At 40.2% G+C, this 25511-nt stretch overlaps 1 protein-coding gene across 4 annotated transcripts in view; it reads left to right on the top strand.

The window, feature by feature from the left end:
• The window catches only part of LIMCH1 (LIM and calponin homology domains 1), a 172638-nt gene that overhangs the window by 122471 nt on the left and 24656 nt on the right, over positions 1 to 25511 (top strand). Inside the window, exons 12-20 of one of the 4 annotated variants that reach the window (XM_058837310.1) lie at positions 796 to 1140; positions 1839 to 2129; positions 2681 to 2914; positions 3867 to 4112; positions 5253 to 5288; positions 9939 to 10065; positions 12768 to 12922; positions 13106 to 13505; positions 16618 to 16839. In XM_058837310.1, the coding sequence (XP_058693293.1) occupies positions 796 to 1140; positions 1839 to 2129; positions 2681 to 2914; positions 3867 to 4112; positions 5253 to 5288; positions 9939 to 10065; positions 12768 to 12922; positions 13106 to 13505; positions 16618 to 16839 (2056 nt within the window). Of the gene's footprint in view, positions 1 to 795; positions 1141 to 1799; positions 2130 to 2680; positions 2915 to 3866; positions 4113 to 5252; positions 5289 to 9938; positions 10066 to 12767; positions 12923 to 13105; positions 13506 to 16617; positions 16840 to 25511 lie in introns of all 4 variants that reach the window. The other 3 variants (XM_058837309.1, XM_058837311.1, XM_058837312.1) reach the window with 3 other exon arrangements.

The following is a 25511-nucleotide window of genomic DNA, read 5'->3' as shown; positions in this document are numbered from 1 at the left end:
CAGTGCTGAGTAAATACACCAGCACTGTTTCTCACTGCAGCAGGGCTTTCAGGAGCCTCATTGTATGGTGTTTGTATGCTCTTGTTGTTAACAAAATCTCTACAAAGGGAGCCAGTATAGAGCAGCTATTCTAAGCTGTTTCCCTATGGAGATGGACTATAACACAGGCAGGTGATTTGTGACTCCAGTAGGAAAGGATAACAACTCCTAGCCTTCCTGTTTAGGTGCATGCCATTTTGCAATTAAAGATGGCTGTCTATGCTGGCATTCTTCTAACAATGTGGTTATTGTTTGTCATTTTAGCTCTAATAAATCAAAACTCAATATATTTTTTGTCCTAAAGATATTAACAGTCTCTCTGTTACTTTTGAGGTGATTTATTAAAATCAGGATTCAGTCTGCTTTGTTTAGTGTAAGTGAATTGCCCTTGCTAGTGCTCCTATGCCACTGTAACTCCCTCGTGCCAGGGTTTTAGTGCCATACATACAGCGCGTGGCCTGGGTATGTGTGAGCAGATAAGGAAACTGTGGCCTTGTTAGAGTGAGGAACTGACTTTGGAACAGGCCATACATTCCTTGCCCTTCGAAAGTGCTTCCATGGATGTACTCCCTGATTTCTCCCGACAGGTCTGCAGTATCTTTGCATTTTGTCATTTGGAACTAAGTAAATCACAGCTGTGTATACCTGTGTCCTCGAATTTTAAAATAAAACCCCTTCAAAATCTTAGGAGCATTTAATTTTTTTATTCTGAGGGTCTCATGTTGGGGGCATTCTTTTATTCCTCATTATGAACAGTGAAGAAGATTTCAGATGTTTCAGCAACACTTTGCCACCAACTGATATCACGGTGAAAGCAGTAGCCCAGGATGATTTTGCTGTCCGCAAAACCAGAGCAAACAAAAAGGCTGGTAGCCCCAGGCAGAAGTTTGTGCATTTTGGGCCAGTAACTGAGATTGATCAACAGAAATGGGACAAGCTTGTTATTGGCAGAGCTTCATCCAAGAGTGGAACAGAAGAGGAAAACAAGAAAGATGGTGTGGAGAGTCTCTCCGGTGCTGAAAGCTCTCCTTCAACCACTGCTGTCGGTCTTGGGTTTGCTGAACATGGCAGTGAAGTATCTGAGCCAGAAAATGAGTCCAGGTATTTGGTGTGGCTTAGGAACTGCTACTGAGCTGTAAATGAGACCTGTTCTTGCCAGATGCTGACCTGCATGGGAGTGAACTGCAGCTTTACACGCACGGCCTTGTTCAGAAGACATCTGATGTCTTCACAATATCTTAACGTGTTTAGGATTGCTCAAAACACTGCACATATGTCTCCCAAATGCTCAAAATTTCTGATGGGCAGTGAAGGCACTGGTGTCTTAGAGGTTGAGCTATCATTCATGATTTTTCTGCTGCTTGAATTCCAGCAGCTTTGCTCTGCCTGCTTTCAGCACATTAGGAATTTGTCATTCAGCTTGCCGGCCTTACTGATCTTCAAAAAATGTTTTTTCAAACCTAATGGATTTACTTTCTCTTTGAAGATGGTGTACTGCTGCTCTGTGTTTCTGGCATTTATCTGGAGAATTATCTGGGTCCTTAACACATTAACAGATCTTATATTTCTTTGGCGTTTCTTTAATCACTTTGCAGCTGCAGTAAGAATTTTTAATGAATGCTTTTAGTAAGCAATTCATTCAGCTAAATTTGCGTGTTTATGAAACATTTCCAAACTGAGTTAGATGACTCTTTTTCCTACCTTTCATTGCACCTGAGAATGTTTTGTCTGTCTCACCCTCCTCTCATTCTTATCACTAGTGAGGGAGGAGTCAAGTCAGGTACCGACAACTCTTGCAGGAGAATTCCGTCACCTGTACCGGCTTCTGTCATCTCTGAGGAACAAACCCCATGGAGTTTAAACAAACAGCAAGAAAACACCAAGGAAGAATGTGACAGGAATTTACCAGATATTGAGAGAGATGATATGTTGGTTAGAAGGATGGGAACTTTTCCAAGGCGTACCACAAGCTCTATTCCCATAAATTGTCCTCCCCTATCAGTAGCTCCTTATCTGCTGCAGCAGCAGCAGCAGCAAGAGGAGGCTGTAGCTCGTGAAAAGGATTTGAAGACTCTGCAGGATGGAGAAAGGTCAGAGAACAGAAGCAGATCCCTCTGAGCCTTGTTTGTGTGTGGTGTTAGCTTGGATCAGTCAGCCATGTTGTGTCCCATTCTTCACATGGGCTTTAAAGATGTGTTTTACTCAGTCATCATGGCATGTGTTCTGTTTTGTAAAATTATTTACAAGAATGTATCCTATGAATATAAAACAGCCTGTTTTCTTTCATAATATTTAAGTACTTCAGTTGTTAATTGCTGTTCAGCGTGAAAATAGTCTTTAATCTTTTGGGGGGATTTCTTTTGCAATCCATGGTGCTTTCTCTAGATTTTTATGCCAGCTTCCAAGTGAGTAAGTTGTCGCATAGATTTGTATGCAATTCCCAGCTTCTAACAAATCACCTACATAAGTGTGGGGTTCAACATAACCTTACTGCCTGTGCTGTGGCTTAAGATGCCTAGTTTGCCTAGCTGTCCATCATTCTCAACTTTGTTTTGAGTAATAGTACCTCACATTTCCTAAGTGCCACTTGCTGTACAAGTGAGCATTATCATGGAACAGTGTCACTTGTCTCTCTGAGCAGTATTGTCACAAAAGAAGAGAGCCATGAACAGCTTGAAGTCCCTCAGCTGCAGAGTGATGGGACAGAAAACAACGTGAAATTTCCAGACCCACAAAGAGATGACATGTTAGCCAGAAGAACTGGAGCTTTTCTTAAACAGCCTGGGCCCAATGTTAAGCAGTTCCTGCCCATGCCATTTTCAAAGCAGCAGAATAAGCAGGGCACAGCTACAGAACTTGAGAAGAAAACCACGAGGTAAGAAAGCTGTGTTTTCTTCCGCCCCATTTAGCTAGCCCTGTGGGCTGTTTGTCAAGATCTCTTTACCAGGAAGATTTGCTGGTGGCCCAGTAGTGGTTATTTTCATGCTTGTCCTCAGTTATTTGCTAATTCTTTCTGCTCAGTAGAAGGCAGTAGAAAGTTTCTGGCCCTTTCAGAAGAGCCGTGTAGAGACCCAGATGGAAGTTCTACCAGATGCAAAATTCTAACAATGTGTGGAAACAGATCTATGTAGCAATTACATTTGCATTACATTTGCAGAGGTTTCTGGTTAAATATGAGGTAATCATTACAAATGTTTCCAGGTAGAAATAGGGATGCTGGATGTAGTAGGTTAGATGACTGTCTATGGCTTAACTAGTGTCAGTGAATTCTTAACAGGATATCTAGAGATCCCGAGATTCTTCCTGGTAATGCTCGATATCTTCCTCAGCACCATTGTTCAGATGTTTTAGGCTGTGTGAGTGTTGAAGCTTTTGAACAGACTTATCATTTGGTGGTTGAGCCACATGCAGGCATGAGTGGAAAGGTTCTTACTCATCAGCCTCTTCAGCAGAGTGTTAGAGGAGAAGGATATGCATGCACCAGTACAGACATGGAAGAAAAACTAGCTTACGTCTCAGCCAGGAGAAAACAAACCTGTCATCTACCATAGAATTCACCAGTGGCTTGGTGATAAAAAGATTTAATACTTTAATTTTCAGTGGTGTTCCAGACAGTTTATTTTCTGACTTAAAAGAATAGTACAATCATTTGACTTTTAAAATTATGTTTTTTTTCTCCTTCCTCTCTTAGCTTGTCCTGTGTCAGCTATTTGGGTTTGTAGGGCTGGTTATTTGTTAACTTAAAGTTATGCTTTTCATTATGTATGTGTGATTTTTGAAACGTTGCTTAATACATCCCTTTGCACCACTGCCTTTGGCTCACTCAGGCCTGAAAAATGTCCACAAGTCTACACTAATAGCTCTGGAAAACCTGCAATAGAACCACCACAGGAACAGCAGCAAGGGCAGAAGGACAGTCTCCCACCTACAGGACAAGATGAAATTATTAGTACTGCCCAAGTGGCTGAAGATGGCCACAATGAAGTCCACCTTGGTCAAACATCTAAGCTTCAGGAAGTTCCTGAGGAAAACAAAATGGAAACACTTTCATCCAAGGATGAGCATCTGCAAACGTGAGCTTTCTGGTGTGAATCACGCAGCTTGTACACCCCTGTGTGTGCTCTTCAGAGCTCACATTGTGCATTGCCTGGTGTGTTTTCAGTCCAGACTAAAACACTGTATGTCAGTAATACACATTTTAGAAACAAAAATAGTTGTATAATGCATTTTATTTTGATTTTTCAAAAATATGTAACTGAAAGCCAAGTGAAATGAATGTTTCATTATATATACTGAATTACAAGAAAAGTTTATGAAGAAATGCTAAAATAGACTCTGCACATTGAGAGATGATTATTCTATTTCTCCCATGATTCGAAATGTTGTAGTATTGACTTTTGCACTTGATGGTCTTTTATGATAAATCCCAGATATAAATATGTGGTTTGCATAGCTCTAAACAAGACTAAAATTTTAGTGAATGCTGCTGGTTTGTGTATTACTGGAAACATTTTTAAGCTATACTCCCCCACCCTGAGGAAAGAAAACCACAACCAACAAACAAAAAAAACCCAACCAAAAAGCAAACAAAACAATAAAAACTCTAAACCAACCAACCAGCCTACCAACCAATGAAGAAAAACCAAAAAACCCCTGCCCACGCCAAAACAACAACAAAACAAAGAATAAACAAAACCAAAAACAACCAAACAAACAAAAAACCAAAGAAATCCCCAAACACCAAAACAAGCCCTACAAAAAGAAGAAGGAAATCCTGTGACTCACTTTCTGACTATAATATTTGTCCCTTTCATGTTTCAGTAATGGTGGCACTAAGCACTGCTGTGGAATGTAACTGTTAAGTTTTGTCTCCATTCATTGCATGTGTGGCACATGGTAAATGCTAAGACATTGTCTGTTTTCAATAACTATTTTCTACACACATTTTAGATATACTTCAAATATTTTTTATAATGTGGGGCATAAGTATGTGTTTAAGGAGGGATGAGTGGTGTAGATGTACATGTTCTTATGTAGTTTGACCTCAGGATGATCAGGTAAGTCGTGTTTGATGATAATCCCTGAATGGTATGGGTTGTTTTTTTTTCTCAGCTTTACTAGTAGACGTGCCAGTTGTGCAGATTATATGGGTCCAGTTGCAATTACTACTTAATGTATTTATCCGCAATCTAATTTTATATTTGGTCTTGTAGATTCGGCCCCAGAACTGCTGTGTCTGATGACGCAGAGTAAGTTGTCTTGTGTGTACAAGATTCTGTTTTAAACAACTTACACTGCATGCTTTCCCATCTTTCTACTAATTTAAAATGCAGTTGATGCATCATCATTATTATTATTTTGCAGTGCTTGGCAAATAAATTTTTCAGACAGCACTGAAAAATGGAATGCGATATGGCTTACATCGAAGTTAAGAATAATTCCTATATAAAGGCCCATAAAAAAACTAAGCGTAATACTAATGTCCAGCTGTTGCTTAAAGTATTGATTCCTCTTTTTTTTCTTTTATTTTGTCTTGGTTTACTTCTGAATTTCCATTGCCTCTAATCAGCTACAGGTAAAGAGAGTTGGGTTGAATCTGGGTGTTGAAGAAAAAAAATGAAGTATGAGTAGGAACAGGAAGAAATAAAGATATTCCAAAGCAAAATAATATTATTGTGACCTTCAGAATAATTACCAGGAATACACATCTTTAGCTGAGCCTTTATTCTCTTTTAAAAACTTTATATTCAATCCCTTAATCCTTAATCCCTTAAGTTTTATTTAATAATGTACTAAATTTCAGTTTTTAAGCTTTTCACCTCAATGCATCACTTTTCATAGAAGGAGAAGAACTGACATTTATTACACTCAAAAATTTTAATTGTTCATGTAAGCATACAAACTTTAGTACAGAATAGTATGCAATGTCATTTGGAAAGCTCTTTGGAAGTATTAGCTATTTAGAAGAGAAGTAGTTAGGAGCTACACACATAATAATATCCCTAATGTCCTGTTCACATAAATGCACATGACCTTCTCTGTCTCTCAGATGAAATCCCAAAATAGAAAGAGTGTGGAGTGTTGTAAGGGTTTTATAATGAGTACACAGACACTCAGATGCAATTTTTCACCTTTTTCTCTAATGACAAAGCTTAGAATGATGGGCTGAATGTTCTTTACAAGTTCTGTAATACCTTTATGATGAGAAAAGCCTCTGTTCTCCGATTACAGAGTAAACATGATAATTTTCAAGCAGTAGGAATCTGTCCAATCAAATGGAGGGACGATACAGAAAGAGCAATATAACATACGAGTGCTATAGTTAACAATGGGGATGTTCCAACTATTTTAGAAAGCCTGCTTATAGGATTGATTTTTTCATCTGTGCACGTCTGTTAATTGCAATCATGACAGAAGGTACACGGAGATGCCTTCAAAGAGGCGTTGTATTGGGCTTGGTGGTATAATATAAGAGCAGCAGCAATCAATAAATCATATTGCTTATTCCATACTGATTCTGATTTTGTTTTAAAAGGCAAAACAATTGATGTTCCAACCTCACTGTCATCCTTTCCAGATGTGCTAAAGTTTACAGAGCAACTATTTTCCTACATTCTCTTTTAAGTTCTTATAAAAGTAAGACCGTGTTTTCCCATCTAAAGACAAAGTAGTTATGGAGACAGTCTAATAAAACTTGTTTCTCAAGTAGGAAAAATAAATTGAACTGACATTTAAAATATTTTAAAAATGTTTGTCAAGTCCATATTGAAAACTATAACTTGAATTCAGTCAGACTAGATTCTCTTTATTACAGAAGCAAAACTATGCAAAACTAATAAAACACCTTTTATTAGACTGTCAAAGTTCCCTTTGCTAATTAGAGGAAAACTAGATATTGTCATCAGTCCTGGTCTGTCTCAGCATCCAGAAAAGACAATACTTAGTGTGCTGCTGCTGGTCAGGCCCATTCCCATCTCCTGAAGAGAGAGAGTTCTGCTGATACTGTGATAGTCCGATGTGAGTTTAGGCTCGTAGTGTGCTGAGACTTTTGAGTATTTCTTTACTAGAGTCTGATTTTGAGCCAGTCTGTCCCTTTTTATGTTTTGTTGGAGTTTCTTAAGTCTTAGTATGACTGTAAAATGGTAATGTAGCCACATAATAAATGCCTTACTTAAGGATTTTTAACATATTTCCATAAAAAGATTTTTTACCTCATCTCTCACTTTTAAAATAATCTAAACACTGCAGTCCTTCAGAATTTTTTTTAATCCAAAATTTATTTAGACCTGTTAAAAAAATAAGAAATTGCTGCGTGATATCACCAACAAGAACAACTGTAACTTGTGATAATAAAGCAGTGTAGCTTGAAAATCCTGACATCCCAAATAATTGTTGGTCTCTACAGTGCTTTTTTCCCAGATCATTGTTAGAATGACAGGGTTGGTACACCGGTCAGCAGAAAGGCCTCTTGCTTCAGGACAGAGTTTGTATACAATCTCTGGAGTTGTGCCAATGTCAGAAAGTTAATGAACTTTAACTTAGTGCAGTTACATATTCCCTGTCTATTTGTGTGCTATGGGCCTGCTGGCCCAGCATGTGGTTGAAGGAAGGAGCAAATCTAATCCTGCTCATGGAGGAGTTTGTGATTGTCTGGAGCCATTTGTAGATTATACAAGATGGAAACAGGATGAAATTATGCAGAACTCACAGTGAAAAGTGTCTTTTGATAGAAGCTCAGAGTTTTGGCCTCTGATTCTTTTCTAAGGTTGAACTTGTCAGGCAGAGAAGTTGACATAGAAGACCTTTCAGTTGTTTTTGTCCATGTACTCAGGAAGGTAGGTTTTTCTCCTCAATTACTACATGTTGGTCAGAGTGGAGCACAGTGCTTTGAGATGGGACTCCTTCAGATTGCTGTTTTAGGAAGATACTGTTGTGGAATAACATGTTGCTGCAGAGCTTAAGTTTGAACCAACCCAGTTGCTTATCCCTGACAATGAAGGCTCAGCAGCAGGAGGTGACTGCGGGAGTAGGAGGTGACTGCGGGAGTAGGAGGTGACTGCGGGAGTAGGAGGTGCATCTGGGGTTGTAGTGTATAGTTTGACTTCTGGCCAAGGCTGAAGCCTTTGCCAGAGAACCTTTTTTATTGCATTGCTAATAGTTATAAAACCTGTTGCTGCCTTTGTGCACCCTGTGAGACCTGCATGAATCCAGGGAACATACATTAGACTTACATTAGGCAATCCAGGTACTCCTGCTAGAAGGGCAAGATTTTTCCATCCCAAATGGCAAAGAGTGTGTGCTCATGCACTCGACTAGGACCAGTAACCACCATTTCAGGTCTTACCTTTTCTCCTGCTGCATGTGAATGAAAAATTCTTCAGCATGAGGAAAGAGTGCAAGAGAGGAGCTACACAACCAGTTTGACCCCATAGGCACAAGGTATCCAACACTGAACACTAAAGGCTTTCTTAGTATGAGTGTCAAAAGCTCTTGGAAAACTGGAATAAACCGTATAAGCATGACCTTATTGCAAGTTATGCATCTCCCAACCTACCTCACCAGTCTGCCAAATACAATTGATATTTAAGTTTTAAAAACAACAACATTTGCCATCTCTTTAGGTCTGTTATTTAGGAGTGTTCCAATCCAATCCTGAACAATGCAAATGTTAAAATACCCACAGGAAAAACCCAAATTAGTGTAACCCTCAGCACTCTGTTTAAGGGGTGAAGCACAGTAATATGTTAACTTCACTGTTCATGCTTAAAGGCAATAAGATGTTTATTCTCTCCTCAATTTCTGAGTAAATACCTACTTATCAGAATGGAATCTGTGCATGCCCTTTTCCATACACTGTCCAGACCTTTTAAGTTTTTCCTTGAGAGTGGCATTCCCGTCTTTGCTTGCCTGAATATAAATGCTGGTTCATAAATATATGCACAGCTTTCCATGACTGTTCACTTTGATTACTGTGGGCAGAGTTGCCTACAATTTTATCTTCATTGGGTGCTTCTCCTGCCAGTTGGCTCATTGGCTCAAATGAATAAAGCTGAAGGTTGTCATTCGAGGACTGCTGTGAAATCACTTCATGTGGAGCTGCATGGCTTTCTTTTGTTTTTTTTTTGCTTTGAATGGCACCACTAAGGTCATGTTTGACTAATAATAGGTAGTAGAGGTGGAGTAGTAAGCATGTTATCTTTGTGTGAAGATCTTTGTATAATATAAAGAGATGTATAACATCAAACCATAACTTTTTTTTCCTTTAATTCTCCAAAGGTCAGAGACGTAAATAGAAAAAAAATACTTTTTTTGTCCTTGACGTCATCTTTTCCTTGTTAGGTTAGCTGTGTTAATAAGTTGTGTTGGTAGCGCTGAATTTCTTCAAGGCAGGGAAGGGAGGACAGGGAAGGGAAGAAAGTACCATGCAATTTGAACTGAGGATACTTCTCTGGATTTGTAGCAATAGCATGTAGCAGGCCATGCTGCCCTTGATGTACTTCTCAAGCCTTCTTTTACCCTGAAAGGGAAACTTCTGTCTCTGGTGTTAATCGAAGCAATCTTGAAAACCCATTGGACACAAATCTTCAGAAAGTAGAACATTCAGAAATGTTCTGAATGATAAAATGATTTTAGCAAGAGCTATTGATGGAAGTGTAAAGTTAGTAGCGAGAGACAAAGTTGTGGTCGGCTAACAAAATGGGAACTCGAGGAGTGTAATGCCTGTGGGAGCTATAGGAGTGCTAACAGGCCTGTCTGAGGCACTGCTGCTTTTGGGAGCTCTGTAACAGCGCAGGTGTCTGGTTCTGCTGCAGCACCCTCATGTGGCTGCAGCTCTTACTAGCTGAAGGAATATAAGCCCCTAAATAAGACCGGGCCTGTTGTTATTTTCCCTTGTTTAGGAGTATGAGTATGTTTGACATGAGATGTGAAGAAGAAGCTGTGGCTCAGCCTCATAGCAAAGCTCGCCATGAGAAGCTGCAGAATATACACAACCAGCTGAAAGAGGACGAGACCAGATGGCAAGATGTGAGTATACAACAGTGTCTGCAATGCTGGCAGGCACTGAGGCCAGCCAGCTAGGCAAAAACAGGACAACCTGCTAAATCTGCACTTGCTGTCAAGTCCTTAAAATAATCAGGAGAGCTTTTTTTTACCTCAGTGGATTGTTGCAAAAAGCGTAGAAGTTCATAACTTGATATAAATCAAAGAGTACAAGATCTTGCAGTCCCTCTGCCTGTTTACCAGTTTTTTTTCTTTTTTCAAAAAATGTAAAGAAACTGTGATTAGGTAAAAACAAATGGAAGAACAACTTCTAAGTGCTGGCTTCTCTAACCTTTCTGATTAGTCAATGTCCAAACTGACAAAATACAAGACTAAGTAGGACAGAGAATAAATAGGTCAGCCTTTTCTTTAATAAATTTGCATACATACAGAAAATGTTAATGTTTTCCATCTTGTCCAAGCAAACAAATGGCACTTCACATTAGCTACACCCTGATTGGTTTACAAGGCCTTTCCAAATCCTCTTTCCTTGGTGTATTTTTTTAAGCTGTCCAGGCTCTTGGCATTGTCTACAGCAAATTAGTAAAACATGATCTGCAGGTAAGTTTGTTTTAAATTTGATTTTAAATGAGGAATCTGGGATATTTTTTAAATTTTAAAAAAAAACAGAACACAATAAAACACATCTCTTCAAGTATGGTAGTTTCTCATTACAAGCAGAGCTTCTGTGAAACACCTCAGAGAAGTTTTTGGTAGAAAATTCAAAGAAAAGTTAAAAACAAGTTGCATATACGCTAAGAAGTGACTTTATAGTAGAACAATGAAGGACTTCAGCTGAAAGGTCTGTATGTGTGGGAAACCATAATTTCCCAGCAGAGATAAGAATAAATCCAAAGGCAATCAAGAAGTTTGAGAACTCTGCTGTTGAATTGAAAATCCTCTGAGCTAAAGTTCCTAGATTTTCTGGGCCCTCAGCACCGTCTACCATAAACTAAAAGTTCTGAAGGGCTACTTGATTAGAATGTCCTTGGCATTCTGAGGTCTTTATAGAGACCTGTGTCATGGTCTGATATTTTAGATGCCCATAAATTTGCCAACAATTAACACTTTCATGGCTTTCTAAAATTATTGTTATTCTAAAGCATCAGAACTGGAAAAGACAAACATGTCTTGTTTTTAATTATGAAAAGAGAAGGAGGGCTTATGTTAGGAAAAACTAATTTCCAAACAATAGACATTAGTGGAAGTAGCTGAAAAAATAAATGCTTTGGTACTTCAATGAGAATAATTAGTAACTGAGGAAAATGATAGACCTATGTTTCATGAGGGGGAATATAGACTGATATATGTAGGTTATGTGGAGAAGTACTTTAATGAACATTCCCATAAGTGTAGCATCAATAATTTGTGGTTTTAAGCTAAATTGAATGTGACTATGTCTTTTCCTGATTTTAATAAAATAAGTTATGCTTGCAGTACCTTCTGCTGTTTACCAATAAAAATGCAATTAAAATATCAGAAAACCATGTAATTAATGAAATAGCCTTTGAATTGAGTATGTGTTATGAATATCTGGTTTTTATTAAAATCAAAATTTGTTAGAGTGCATGAAATATAATTTATATACTAATCTCCTGATGTTGAAAAGTTAATGACAAATGTTCCTTTCTAGTTTTCTAGGAAGTTATTTTTCTTTGCAGAAGTTCTGCAGTGGTTACTTTCTACATGTAAAATTTTGTTCCTTTGCTAGCTGGCTGCAAAGAAATTTTACAGTTTAGAAAACTTCTTTACTGTAATTCTTGTACTGTGAAAAAGATCCTGCTTCTGTATCCTCCAGGATCTGTGGATTCATAAAAGATGCAAGACATCACAGGGGCCCATAACAGGTACCTCCTGTGACTCTGTGGTTCAGTGTCAGGCTAGTTTTTCAGAAAAGGCAGAGAACCAGATTCAGTCAAACTTCTGCACAATTTCAGGCAGGCAGATTCCAAAAAGACTGAGATTGTTACTTCAACAAGGACATCTCTATATAGCTGGATACAAACCATATGCTTTTTACTCTGTCTTCTCACACCAGCCAGGTATGAGCCATGTCACTCCCTAACCTCTCTTGCTCACATCTCTATCCAAAATACTGCAGGGTGGCCACGATGAAAAATTTAAATTTTGATGCTGCACTGGATTTTTCTATCAAAACACCCCAATATCATGGGTCAACCATATTTGCATATAGCTGACTGATAACATGGACCAAGTACAGAACTATCAGCTCTCCAAAGCAGACTATCAGTGCAGCTGTAGCTCGTGGTGAAACAACATCCACTCTTCCAACGAACCCTTGCTTCCCATGTATCTGATTATTAAAATTCTTCACCAAACATATTTTTTTTTACTTAAACTTTCTGGGGAATTGGATTTTGTCCCTATTTTTGGCCCAAGTGAAAATGACTGGTCTGTTTAGGCCAAATTTCCTGCCAAAAGCAAAGTAAGCAGTGAAGCTATGAAATCTTTACTGTATCCTGCTGTTAACAGAAAACTCAGACATCTTCATTTATGGCATGATCTCCTTTTGTCATTGAAATAATAATGCTGCCTGCAGCTCCTGCTAGGAGCCTAGTCCACAGGCAAGAACAAGTATTGCAACAGGCTGCTTGGGTTCATTGTTACCTGCAGCCACTTTTTAGTTATTTGCAACTCTGCATTCAAGTGCTTTCCTTCTCTCACAGGACCTGGCTCGGTGGAAGAGTCGTCGAAGGAGCGCTTCACAGGATTTAATTAAAAAGGAAGCTGAGAGGAAGAAAATGGAGAGGTTATTGGCTGGAGACGGAATGAATGAGCGCAGAAAAAGCATCAAAACCTACCGAGAAATTGTGGAGGAGAAGTATGTTGTTTTCCTGGAGTGCAGTGGCATGTCTGAAAATGCTGTGTGCTCCATAGGTGATAGGTAACTGTGGGCAGCCATGCCTGCAAGCCTGAGTGAGGGAGAGGGGAGGATGTTGAAGAGGAAACGGCTGTGATTTCCAGTGTTAATGCAATGGTTTCTTTTGTGTTGTCTTTCTTGCAGAGAGAGAAGGGAGCGAGAGCTTCATGAGGCGTACAAGAATGCAAAGACACCAGAGGAGGCTGAGAGCATCCTCCAGCAGTATACTGAAAGATTCACTATCAGTGAAGCTGTCCTTGAGCGTTTGCAGATGCCAAAAATCCTGGAAAGAAGCCATTCAGTGGAACCAAATTCCCCACTGAAAGACCCAAATCCTCTGAGATATTTAAGGCAACAGTCACTTCCTGCTCCAAAATTCACTGCCACAATTGAAGCAACCATTGTTCCCACCACTGAACTAGAGCCCAGCAGTTCAACAGGACGCACATCTCCCAGCAAAAGTGTCTCCAAGGCTGTGCCTATGCTGACACCCAAGCCTTACTCACAACCCAAAAACACACAGGAAATTTTAAAGAACTTTAAGGTAGGATACATCACGTGCCCCAAAGTCAACCAGGAGGCAAAGAGATCTTGGTTAAGTCATCTGAACATATAAATGTTTAATGCAATTATGTAGAAAATGGTGGCAGCATTCTGTTACTATAAAATTCAGCTTCATGCTCTGCTGCCTAGTTTAGTGGTTTCTTCATGTTTATCAGTCTTAGTATCTTGACCTCTTCAGACCGAAATATTTGCACTGGTTGTTTTTCCTCAGGCTAAATTTGTTTAGGGAAAGAGGGAATTGAAGAAAAAAGCAAGGTGTTTCCTCAGAAAGTTTTTAGAAAAGAGTATGTGGTCATGTTTTTTGTCTTTGAACAAAATGGAAGAGGCAGGGAGTGTGGGGGCCCTGACTTTTGAAGCAAGACCTGAACTGACTTTTGTGTCAGGGGTCTGATTTTTGCTGTACTCAAACAAATGTGTCCCTACTCCTTCAGAACCAAGAGCCAGCTTGCCCAAAGATATGCTCTGTCTTAAATATGCTTCTCATCAAGGATGGGTGGGGAAAGCTTCTTCTCAGGCATAAAGAGAGAATTGAGGTTGTGCATGGAGATTCAGTGAAACAGGTTGGTACTGGGGTAGCAGAGTCGCTGGAGATTGATGGTGAGAGAGGGAGAGTGGCTCCATTGGTTTGCAAGAACTGAGCACAGATTATGGGAGTAAAGGAGTAAGAGAACTTGGATGAAAGCAGGGCTGCTGGGAATAAATCAGATGTGAGATTTGTGGGAGAAGAGGATAGGAGAAGAACAGGAAACAATATTCTGAAACCAAAATATGAAATCTGAGGAGTGTATCTTTTGACTGTGTGGCTGTGGAGAATGGGAGTAAGATACTGAACCAATGATGGAAAAAGAAAAGGACTGGGATGTATTAAAAAGAACACACCAGAATAAGTCAAATTCAAAAAATCTGCTGTTTACAGTGCCTGTACCAAAACTGGAGCTTAACCAAGTCTCATGTAGTCATGTTGTGAACAGTGTGAAGCCTACTGCCATGGGTGCCCCGGCCCCTAGAGTTTGGGTTCCCTTCTGTCTGCCATTGCTCAGACTTTGCAAGTGGCATTCAGGGGTTCCTGAAGCCCTGCTGATATCCCAGTAGCACTGCTACTGTGTATATTCAAGTTGTTTACTTTCTAAAAATTAAGTCAGCTTTTTATAGCTAGTGAAAAAAGTATGTTGTGATGTATAATTTATTGAAGTCTGTCCCAGTCCTTGTGGAAACCATGCCCTACTATATTTCCTAGCTGAAACATGAAACTGATAATTCCTGTGTCTCCTATACCTCAGCTGGTATGCAACAATTTACTTTTTAGATACCAGTGAATTGTGGATCTCTGTCTTTTTCTGATCCTTGACACTTTTTTCATCAGTGGACCAAGATATGTGTGTGTATCACCATAATGTTATTGCATATATAATTCCCATATGTGGGAAGAAACTAATCTGTGAAGGCTCCTACACCCCACAAAAAAATATGCCTGAATCTTGTTCACATGATGTGAAACAATGGGATTTGTCTCAGTAGGAATTATTCCCTAGCACATGAAGCTGTAGCATTATTTTCCCTTGAAACACCAATCTGTCGATGATTCTTGGCTCTGGTGACAACGTGTTGACTTCCTCCAGATCAGAAGGAAAGGAGCATGTTTGTTTAACTCTGCAGCCAGGGCATCTGTCCTACTCATTTGAACATTTGGTTTTCCTCCTTAATATAAATAGAGAAATGTCTTAGTCTAAACAGAGACACTGAAATGGATGGTGCAGCCTGACAGTGTTTTCCTGGCCTTTTTATTTTTGAGATCCTTCATAACCTGCCTCTCTAGTAGGTAACCCAGCACACAGTCCCAGAAGACTTGGTGCTCAGTTCCTGCTCACCTTTATGTTTTGGAAAAAAACCTTAAGAGAGGTACTGTGTTAAGTGGATGATGTCAGTGTAGAAAGGGAGGGAACATTTTCATCTGAAAAACACTCAGAAGGGGTGAAACAGGTGATGATTGTGCAAGGGCTAACTGCCTCCACCTTCCTCCACATCTGTCAGAGCTAGGGATGCCCAGAACCTCAGGGATGGCCTCTTGGTTAATCATGCTCAAAAGAATAAGTGCGTGTATGAGAAGTCAATGGAAGGAGCTTGGTACTGATGATATGTACTATGTACTAAGTTGGAGTGCCACTCTGGGGGTATCCAAGCTGTTCACTCAATAAGTAAGGAAGGATCTCTGTGCACAGAGCAAAGCCCTCCTTACTCCTCACGCCTGCTGACAAGCCTGTAAGCATCTGTGTTGTGTAAACCAGGCAGGAGCAATGTGGTGGTACTGAGACCTGGTCCTCTCCTGGTCTCTCTGCCTGGGCCCTCTTAAGGTGAATGGCTAGTGAGTATATTTTGTATTCTTCTTTGCTTAAAGGTTCCTTAGCAGACATATATGGCCACCAAGGAGCTAGCTTGACCCTGAGAAAAAAGGTAGTTAAACTGTTTCCTTTTCAGGAGATTACCTAAAGTAATTTTTTGGGAAAGCACCTAATCTATTTGATTACCTTATGGAGGGTTTTATTTGCTGGTGCCTTGATTCCCTGTTATGAACAATAAAGAAGCAAGTGGATGAACTCTGCTGCTCCTGTCCCTTCAAAGTTCACGGCAGTGCTTCAAAAAAGCACAGACTGCTAATACTGTGGTGAGATCATTGAGGTACATAAGCAGTCCATCAGTATAATTAGTCCTGGAGAACCTACTTGGCTTTTGCATAAGGCAATGCAAAACCCAGCAGTTTCGGCCTAAATTTAACATAAAAATTGTTATTTTTAAAACATCCTTTGATCTGTGATGCATGCAAAGGGTGTCTGTATGTTACTGGGAGAATGGAATGTGGGAAACCAGGAAATCCAGAAAAATTATTTCCTTGTGTCTGTATTTTGTTTATGAGCCCTCTAGGGTCATAGGGTCTTCTTCTGTTTTGGCCTGTTGAATGAAATATGTGCTTGACTTCATCCCTCACTGATAACACAGACTGTGTTAATGATTGTAGTATCACACTGAACTCCTAATTTCCTAAATTCCTTTGAATGCTACTTGTCTCAGCATATTTATTTAACTGTATTCTGCAGGTAGATGGAAAAGTCAGCATGAATGGAGAAAATGTCAACGGCATGGAAGAAAAGGATAAAGAATGTACAACAGTAATATTTACTCCTTCACCAACCAGATCTCTGAAATTTGATGGAGTAGCCAGAGGGGACAGGCCCCCAGTAGAGTTGAAGAAGGACCCCCCAAGTGTTGAGCTCAGTTTACAGAGGCCTGCCACTCAGAGTGTGCACAAAGAGCCAACAGTAAGACCAACACGAACAAACCAGCCTTACTTTCTTTGCCAATTTTCTGTCTCATGATGTGTTTAATCACTAACTAATGATACCCAAGTGCCTATGTTTGCCTTATTTCAAAAGGATATGCCCAGACCAGAAAAAAAAAACAAAACTATAAACAAAACCCCAAATCCTTTGTAAATTAAAGGCTTCTTCCTTTTGTATGTGGGTAGAGAAATAGGAGGGTAAGATTAAAAACTTTTTGCAGCCACTGGGGGTTTTGAGGGAATTATTTTTTTGGTATTTTTCTTTTTTTTGTTGTTGTTTTTGAGGTTTTTTTCCAGATGTCATGCAGCTGATAAGCAAGCTTTAAATGTGCTTGGCCAGGGAGAAATTGATTCAGTGTCCCAGCCGTTGTGCAGGTTTATTCAGTGCTTCTCCTAATGTAAGCTGATTAGATCAGCAACACAATTGGACTGTGTGAGCCATTATAATTAGTCTCAGTTTTCAGTTTTCAAAAGAGGATGTGGATGTGCTGGCAGTTTTGAACATTTGGTTTTCATTCCCCTCTCAGAAACATTAGAAAAGAGGATAAGCTATTGAAATGCTCAGAGGGGCCAACATGCTTCTTAACTGCCTTATCAGAGAAACAAATTAATTTCACCTTTTCATCTTTCTCTTCCCCTCTTCCCCAGAGAAAAAGGCAGGAGTAAAACTAGAGCATATCACAGCAGGCATCTAGATGCTACAAAACTGTAATAAAAGTAGACAGTGAAAACAAAGCAAGAAATAAGGAGAGGACTGCAAAGAGAGCATGTAAAAGGGCTGCAAGCAAGTAACAGGAGAGGGAATTGTCACAATTTTTTCTGCGTAACAACAAAGAGAATTGGAGATGTGGTGAGAGTTGGAATATGATAATTTTTTCTTTCATCTCAGATTTCATCCAAGCATTGGCCAGATGGATAACTGGGAGCAGGCAGAGATCTGTCCTGGGGCATGATGGCTCATTCTTTAAAAAGGGTTTGTGTTTTACTCCCCTGCTTTAATGCCAGTCTCTAGTTATGGACAACCAAACCATGGAGCCTGCAGCAATCAGGGGAACTGGAGTGTGCTGTGAGCACAGACTTGATCCTGTCAGAGGGAACTGGTATTGAGTCAAAAGTGAATAATTTGCAGGGAAGGCAGAGTCTGCTCCTGTCACAACAATTTGACTGTAAAGGAAAAGCCAGGTAAGCATTGCATCTGATACAGAAGAGCAGGGAATGGGAATGTTACGCAAATAAAGAACTTCATCTTGCTGGAGATTAGAAGTTCTATGAAAATCAGAAAAGTAGCCAAGTGAAAGTGTTAATATCTTTTTTTTTAGGATTTTCAGGCCTAGTTAGAGTTATGAGGAAACTCAGCAGCAGAAGTCACTGTTAGTTCTTGAGTGTGCTTGTATCTATTTGTCCTCTCATCCTCCCCTTTCTACAGCTTTGAGGATGATATGGCCAGCTGAACGCAAATTTTTCTGTGTCTGGTTTCTCCTTCCAGTTCTTAGCTCTTGTGGTGATACTGGCGGAGAAGGCAGAAGAGCTTGACTCAGATTCCCTATGCCTGTTGGCATTTACAGAATAGCTCCTGGTTTGTAAGCTTGAATGTGCTTAATGATGAAGCCTACAAGAGACAATGAGTGTGCACCAAAATGGTGCTAGTGACAGTGTTTGTCCTCTAAATACAAATTTTATATCACTAGCCTCACAATTCCATCAGCAATGTGACTGGGTAGTGCAATCATCATAATTACTCCTGGAACTTCAGCTTCAAGCAAAGATATGTGTATTAAGCATGTCAAGGGCAGAGGAAGGAGAGCAGGCTGCTTTGAGGGGAAACTTCCATGGGAAAACAGGTGGAATGCACTGAATGAAGGATTTAACCCCTCCCAGGAAGTTTGGGAATCCAGATTAGGAAATATAAGATCCTCCTGGGCTTGTCCCACTCCCCATAAAATGAGACCTCTCTCACAGTTCACTGTCAGCATTTCAGAAGGGAAAAAGAGGTTTGATGTTTGCCCCAGGTATGGGACGTCCAAGCTACACATTCTTAGAAGGAAGCCTTCTGAAAGCCTCCACTATCGCCTCCTACAAGAAGAAAACAGGGCTGTAGGTTTTCTCTGATCCTTAACCCTTCTGATATTCTAGAGGAGGAGGAGACAATGGCAGAAACAGGAACAGAAGAGCAGCTGAGATGAAGAAGAGCTGTCTAGAATGGAAGAAATTACTGAAGTTCTTTTGCCTTGAGGAAACTTCTACAAATTAAGCCTATTTTCAAAGCCATTTCTTAACTTGCTTCCACTGTGTTTATTTGTATATTTTATTGATTCAGTTCTTGTTAGCTATGTTCTTCCCAGTATTTGAATAAGATTCACAGGCAATAGCTCCTATCTTAAAAAATGCTGAGTTAGGGGTCTGTTTTTCCCCCCCCTCTAGTTGCTTGTAGATTTGGGTTGGTTTTATGCTTTATTCGTTCATTTTCTGCTCCAGGTCTTTTTTGTGAAATATATATTTCTTTTCATATATACCTCACCTATGGCACTCCTGTCCTCCCCTTCTGATTCTCTTCCTGTTCTTTACATGCCCCTTTCTCATCCTCCATCCCTCATAGGGCTGCTCCCCTGCTGTTTCAGTTCATTTGTCAAATGGAGTAGTTCTGTGTTCTCTCAGCCTGGCAGGCTTCCCTTTGAAGTCCCTTCTGTAGTCCTATTGTGAATGTGTCTGGCTGCCCTCAGGCATTGTCTGCAACAGGGGAAGATGCCACACAACTGTTCTCCAACAGTGCTTCTGGCCTGAAGGTTATTTAAGTTCCACCACTTACAACAACACTTACTGAGGCTTTTGGGGAACTAGGGAAGTGCAGAGATAATTTCCTGTGGGTGAGACCTCAGTGTCAGTTGTCTTTTTGACAAGGACCCCATCTGTATGTGAGTCAAATAATGTTTGGCAGGGACTGGGAAACATATGTACATCCTGCCTAAATCGACTATGAAATGAGATGCAAAAAACTGCAGCAGGTGGGAAGGACAGTAAAGAAAAATATTATCAAAAAATATACTTATATCTCTAGAGTATAGTTAGAGTATTAGGTAGAGTATAGGTAGCGTATAAGTGATTTTACAAGAGACTTACCTTTTAAGCTTAAAGTAGCTTATGAAATTTTGCCCATGATTTAAGGCTAAAAAGGATGAACTTGGCCTACAAGCAGGAGGAAAATATCCCACTGGTGTTTGTGGAGCAGCATGGTGCTAAGAGAGGTGGTAGGTAGAGCATACCTATACCTCTCAATGCAGCTGGAAAAACTGGGGCACAAGCCTAAAGACTGATCAATCAGTGGCAATACCAGCAATAATGTGAAAATCATCTCCTCATCCTGGTCCTACCTGTCAGCCATTTAGGCTGTGTTTTCTTCCCACTGTACAGAATGGTGATGGACACTATAAATGCTGAGCAGTTGTATCTGCTAGCTCTTAGAATCAGAAGTTGGCAAAGTAAATGTTTTGTTCCACAACCAGTGTTTGTGCAGATTTTAGCATAGGGGAATTAATTTGTCAGTAAGTAAGTAACACCACTTTATTTTAACCAATCTTTATGTGAGCTCTTAGAAATTATTGGCTTCCTGCAGCTCTAATTATAACTTCGCTCTGATCAACCAGAAAAAAATAAATATAGGCAGCAACCTAAAAAAAGATCAGGGTGAGGTGGTGGTGGTGGGGAGAGACAGCTTTCTTTTAATTTTTCTCTAGCTAGCTTAAACTTGTCCATTTCTACTCACTGCATGCTTGGCACATAATGTCCTTGTTTTCTATATCCAAGTAACACTCTCCTTCATGTTGAAAAATTCACTGATTGAACTGAGATTAAAGTATAAGCTCTCTTGTGGTTGAGGGTTGTTGGCCAAGCTACAGGAGAGTGGAGCTGAAATCCTGGTTTGTGCGTAGCCGGTAAGACAAGTCTTTGTTCTTTGATTCATTCCAAGAAACACTCGTAGAGTAAGTGTCTGTTCCAGATTGACAGCTTTGCCTTGAACCACACATGAAAAGATGCAAGGAGGGCTGGACTACCTGAAGGGAAAAAGGTGTAGGATGAGAAGTATGAGCAGCAAAGCTTCAAAGCAGTTAGAAGGGAACCATTTGCTCAGCAAATGCTCAGCATTTGGTTATGAACATAACACGCCTGTCTCTTGTCCTTCAGACGGCCATGTACTTTTCAGTGTCTGTCAGTGAAAGAAGCTAATTTTATACTCCAATGGACCAGTAATAACTCTAATGACCAGTAATAACTCTAATGACTATCAAAAATACTTCACACTTTCTTGAAACATTTTCAAGTCTTCTCTGTCAGTTACAGATTACCAATTACGGATTACTGATCTTTTGTTGTAAATAGCTGGCCTGAGTATAGCATTATATAGTTGGCAGATAACCTGTTGAAGCAGTGTTCTGGCTGTAGTACTGTATCTGGCATAGCAGGCAAGAAACTAAGCTGTGGCAGCCCTAGGTCGTGCCATCATTGCCACTCACGTCAGCTGCCAACATTAATTTTGATGAGGAAATCTTTGTACAAAAATTTTGAAGTCGATATGTGTAGAATTTGAATCACAGAAGTTTGTGATTTGTCAGACATTTTCTACATGTGGCTATTGGTGTTGCAACCAATTTAATTCCTGAATGGTTTTACAGAATTTAAATTGTCATTTTAATCTGATTCTTTCTGATATCTCTGCATTCTAACTGGTTCTAGACAGCTTGTTTTGTCATGTTTTCATAGAAAATACAATAACAATATTTCACATGATTTTGTGTGCAAGCAGTGTTAACTGAGCTATGTTTTGATTTAATTTACAAGAAGGATTAATAAAGTTCTACTGTAACTTCCTTTGGAGTTTGTATTCTTGTAGAAGCTGTGATACTCTGTGTGTTAGGTATTTCTGGTTATTGTATTTTTAGTTTTATTTAGGGTGTAAAGTTCTGCCACAGCAGTAGCCAATATGGCCATTTCTGGCTTGTATGATCTTAATCGAAGAAATACTTGGCCTGATATCCTAGTTTATGTGATAAAAATCCTGTCTGTCACAAACTGAACTAGTTTATTTTCAGGCCTAATAAGTGTTTGGTAACACTATATGCTTGTGCTTGTGTCTTTGTGAAATGGATACTCTGCTTAGCAGAACACCGGTGCTGCTTTGTCCTCTGTACTGACGTGCTCATAACCACAGCTGCCCTCACAATATTTAACTTTCTGTCATGAATGGAGGCTAAGTCATAAATAGGGTAGCTTACTTTAACTCCTGGGCATCCAAATGCATGGGGTAATGAGCATGTCCAAGCAGACAGCATGCTTTAGATTTTAGAAGCTTTCATAGGACAGTCTTCACACCAGCCTGATGTGTGGGCAGAGATAATCACAGCGCCCGTGCACTGAGGTTTTTTATGCTCCTCTTAAAGGCTTCTCTGCCTGTGGTGGTGTGTGTTACCTTCCCTCACAGGCACCTGCAGCAGAGCCTGTGTTTGGAATGGCTCTGTTGCCCTGCAGAAAGAGACCTCTACCCACACAAGAACACATGACAGAAGGGTGCTGAGAGGCTGCATCAGCCCTTCATCCCGAGACATGAGAGCACCTCATAGAACTGAAGCACCTCAGAAATGTCACTCACTAGATTACTGAGTCTTTCAGTCAAAATACACCAAGTCCTCTTAGGTGTAATGAAATGTTTGTATGCCCTTTTTTATGTTCAGTGATAACATCATCATTTGATTAAAAATATTTATGAAATGTAAAGTATGATAGCCTGTGATAGAAAAGATATTTTATCAATTGCATCAGCACAAGAATTTTCTTAAGTGTATCATGTACCTGTGGATAAAATACAAGGTAATACTTCATTAACTTAGTATTATAAATAGAATTAAATTTAGTGGAAACAAGAGAGTTCCCCAGTGAAGTTGACTTAATTTTTTATAAATTAGTTATTAATCAGTTTTCTATTTTTAGCTGTATGTCACTAGCATTTAATTGCTCAGCAGAGGGAGGAGAAAGAGTCAAGTCTCGTGAGCAGGAACAGAATTTCTGCAGCATGCCATTGGAAAGTCAATTTTCCTGCAGCAAGTATTAACTCTTTTTTTCTATAAATAACATTTATGTCTATACCTGGTTCAGCCTCCTGGATATAGCTGATGGGTAGGTTTGGTTATTGTGCTTGTGCAGGACAGCTGCATGACAGCACTCCGTTCGGGTTCCTGAGGGAACTCTAGACCCAGAGGTGATCCAAGTGCATCGTGTCTGTGCATCATGCGTCACTGCACCTTTCACTGAGCAGCAGTGAATTTTAGCCCCTCTGAGAGGCCATTGTAGCTGCATTCTTTCTCCAGCAGAAGCTGACATCAACAACTGACTTTCTTGGGTATAACAGTTTAACACTTTTTGTACTGGCCTCAGGAGTATAAAAGTTTATAGCTTCAAAGCCTCTGAGGTTGAACTTAAAGTTGAATGCATTTATTTATTTTCATTTTTCAATTTGGACAGTTCCTTTTTGAGAGTGAAGGGTGAATTCCATTGTTTTACCAAAAAATATTATCAATCTAAATATTAATAATTGAAATCTACAACAATGTATTTGGGAAGTTTATGGTTTGGACCCGTGGGTGTGGAGCCTCTTGCTTTTCTATGTGAAAACAACTTTGTTTGGGGCAAATCCTGAGCTCTCAATAACAGCCATTTGTTTAGGTTTGACAGAGTTTTGTAGGTTGTAGAATGACATAGAAAAATTCAAGTTGTAGGTTTCTAGTTGAGTCTGCTACTCAAAACAGGATCAGACATGAGATCATAAGAGGTTGCTAAGGGCTTGATCATTGCAATCTTGGAAACCTCTGAGGACAGATATGATCCATCTGGCTAGCCTGTTGCACTGGCCTGCCTGTCCTCATGCAGAAAATAAATACTTATTTCTGCTTTAAGCAAGGTTGGGAAGGATTTGCCGTAGGTTCTCCCCTGGCCACTGTTGTATCAGAAGCTGGAACTGAGGCTGAAGGGGAAATTTATTCAGTTGCAGTAGAATTCTGCTGGGGCTTTTGTGATGAAAACTCTCAGCAGCACACTAGGCTGGAGTCCAGGTGAACTGGGAGAGAGAGAGATGGGTTATATGAAAGAAAAACGCAACTAAGTGGCAAGAGATAAACCTCTAGACCACAGGACTTGCAGTCTTTGGAGCATTTCTCTGGGGCTTTGTTTTACCCTGTGCCTCATATCCAGTGACCATCTCTCCTGGGAGTGCATGAGACATGGAAGGAGCAGTCTGTGCTTTCTTCATTTCTATTCCAGGTATAGATGCATTCACAGGTGGACATGGTAGAGAGGAAGTTCTGAAACTGTCTATGTTACCTTTTTAGAGACTATTTCATGTCTGCCTCATCCATTTAAAGAACTGCTTTTAGGCAGGTGGGAGATGTGTCTCCATGTCTTGCCTGGGGCAGAGGCTGAGGGTGGAAGAGTGTGCACTGCAAAGTGGCCGCAGTGGTGAGGATGGCAGGCAGCCAGCCCCAGCAAGTGCTGCCGCTTCGAGAGACTCGTGGCTGTGATCTGGCGCCTGTCCTGCTGAGAGGTGGCAGCACAGCCCTTGGCAGCTGCAGGCCCCTTCTCTTGTTCCCAGCAGTGCTGGGTTTGCCTGGGTCACTGGCCCATGGCCCCACACCAGTCTGCACCATTTCCTTGTAGGGCATCTTCCTACCTCTGCCCCTCTTGACAGCATGTCTCCCTCCAGAGAGGAGATGAGGCAGGGATTCACAAGCTTTGCCAGCAGTTAAGTTCCCTGGAGCTTTGTGGAGTGTCCACAGGTGCTGACATCCTGTTGGCATTGCCAGCAGATGTCTCCAGTTACGGAGCTGTGAGAGCCCAGGTCTGTTTTTCATGGGGCATGTTCAGATAAGGGGCCACAGGCTCTCATGAGCCTGCAGGAATAGGAAACCAGATCCATACAGAAGGTGGAGATCTGATTCCTGCCTGCAGAAAAGAGGAAATTTCATCAGATTTCCTACTTTGCAGCTGTTAAGAAGATGGAGGAGTTGGGGGAGGACAGGAAAGAGAGTCTACAATAGGCTATTTCTGAAATATGTTACTTTTTCTTTCTAAAAATAGTCCACATTTTTTATTTTCCCCCATTGAATGTGCCATTTTCTAGGTCTTGGATGCATTAGAAGCACTAGCTATTGGCAATGGCTGATAGCTTTGCTGCAGAGTTTTTTTGATTTGCTTTCTGGAAAAGCAGATGTATGGTAGAAGCTGCTGAATAGATCAGCTGAAGCATTACCCTTGTTTTGACGGTGTGGTTTTAACTCTGCAACAGCCCTGTCCCGGTCAGGAAGCTTGCTTTTCAAAGGCATTTGAATTATTGGCTTGATACAGTCTCACCATATTTTTTCAGTCCTCTCTTAATAGTGTTTCCAGTATTTCATTACCTTTAATACCAACTCTGTCTTTTCCCTTCAGATAACAGATTGTTTAGACAACCGTGAAATAAAGGAAGTATTTAATTACTTTGCCACTTTCCAAACCCTAGTATGTGCTATCTCTTCACTAATGCATACGTTTTTGTGTTATTCTGGAAGGGGAAACTAGGGGTAAATGTACGCTTATCTCCAGCTAACACAATCCAAGATAGCCTACAGTTTT

Source organism: Poecile atricapillus, chromosome 4 (genome assembly GCF_030490865.1).
Source record: "Poecile atricapillus isolate bPoeAtr1 chromosome 4, bPoeAtr1.hap1, whole genome shotgun sequence".
NCBI classification, from domain to species: domain Eukaryota; kingdom Metazoa; phylum Chordata; class Aves; order Passeriformes; family Paridae; genus Poecile; species Poecile atricapillus.
The sequence above is the reverse complement of the archived record's forward strand: the minus strand, read 5'-3'. Positions and strand labels throughout refer to the sequence as shown.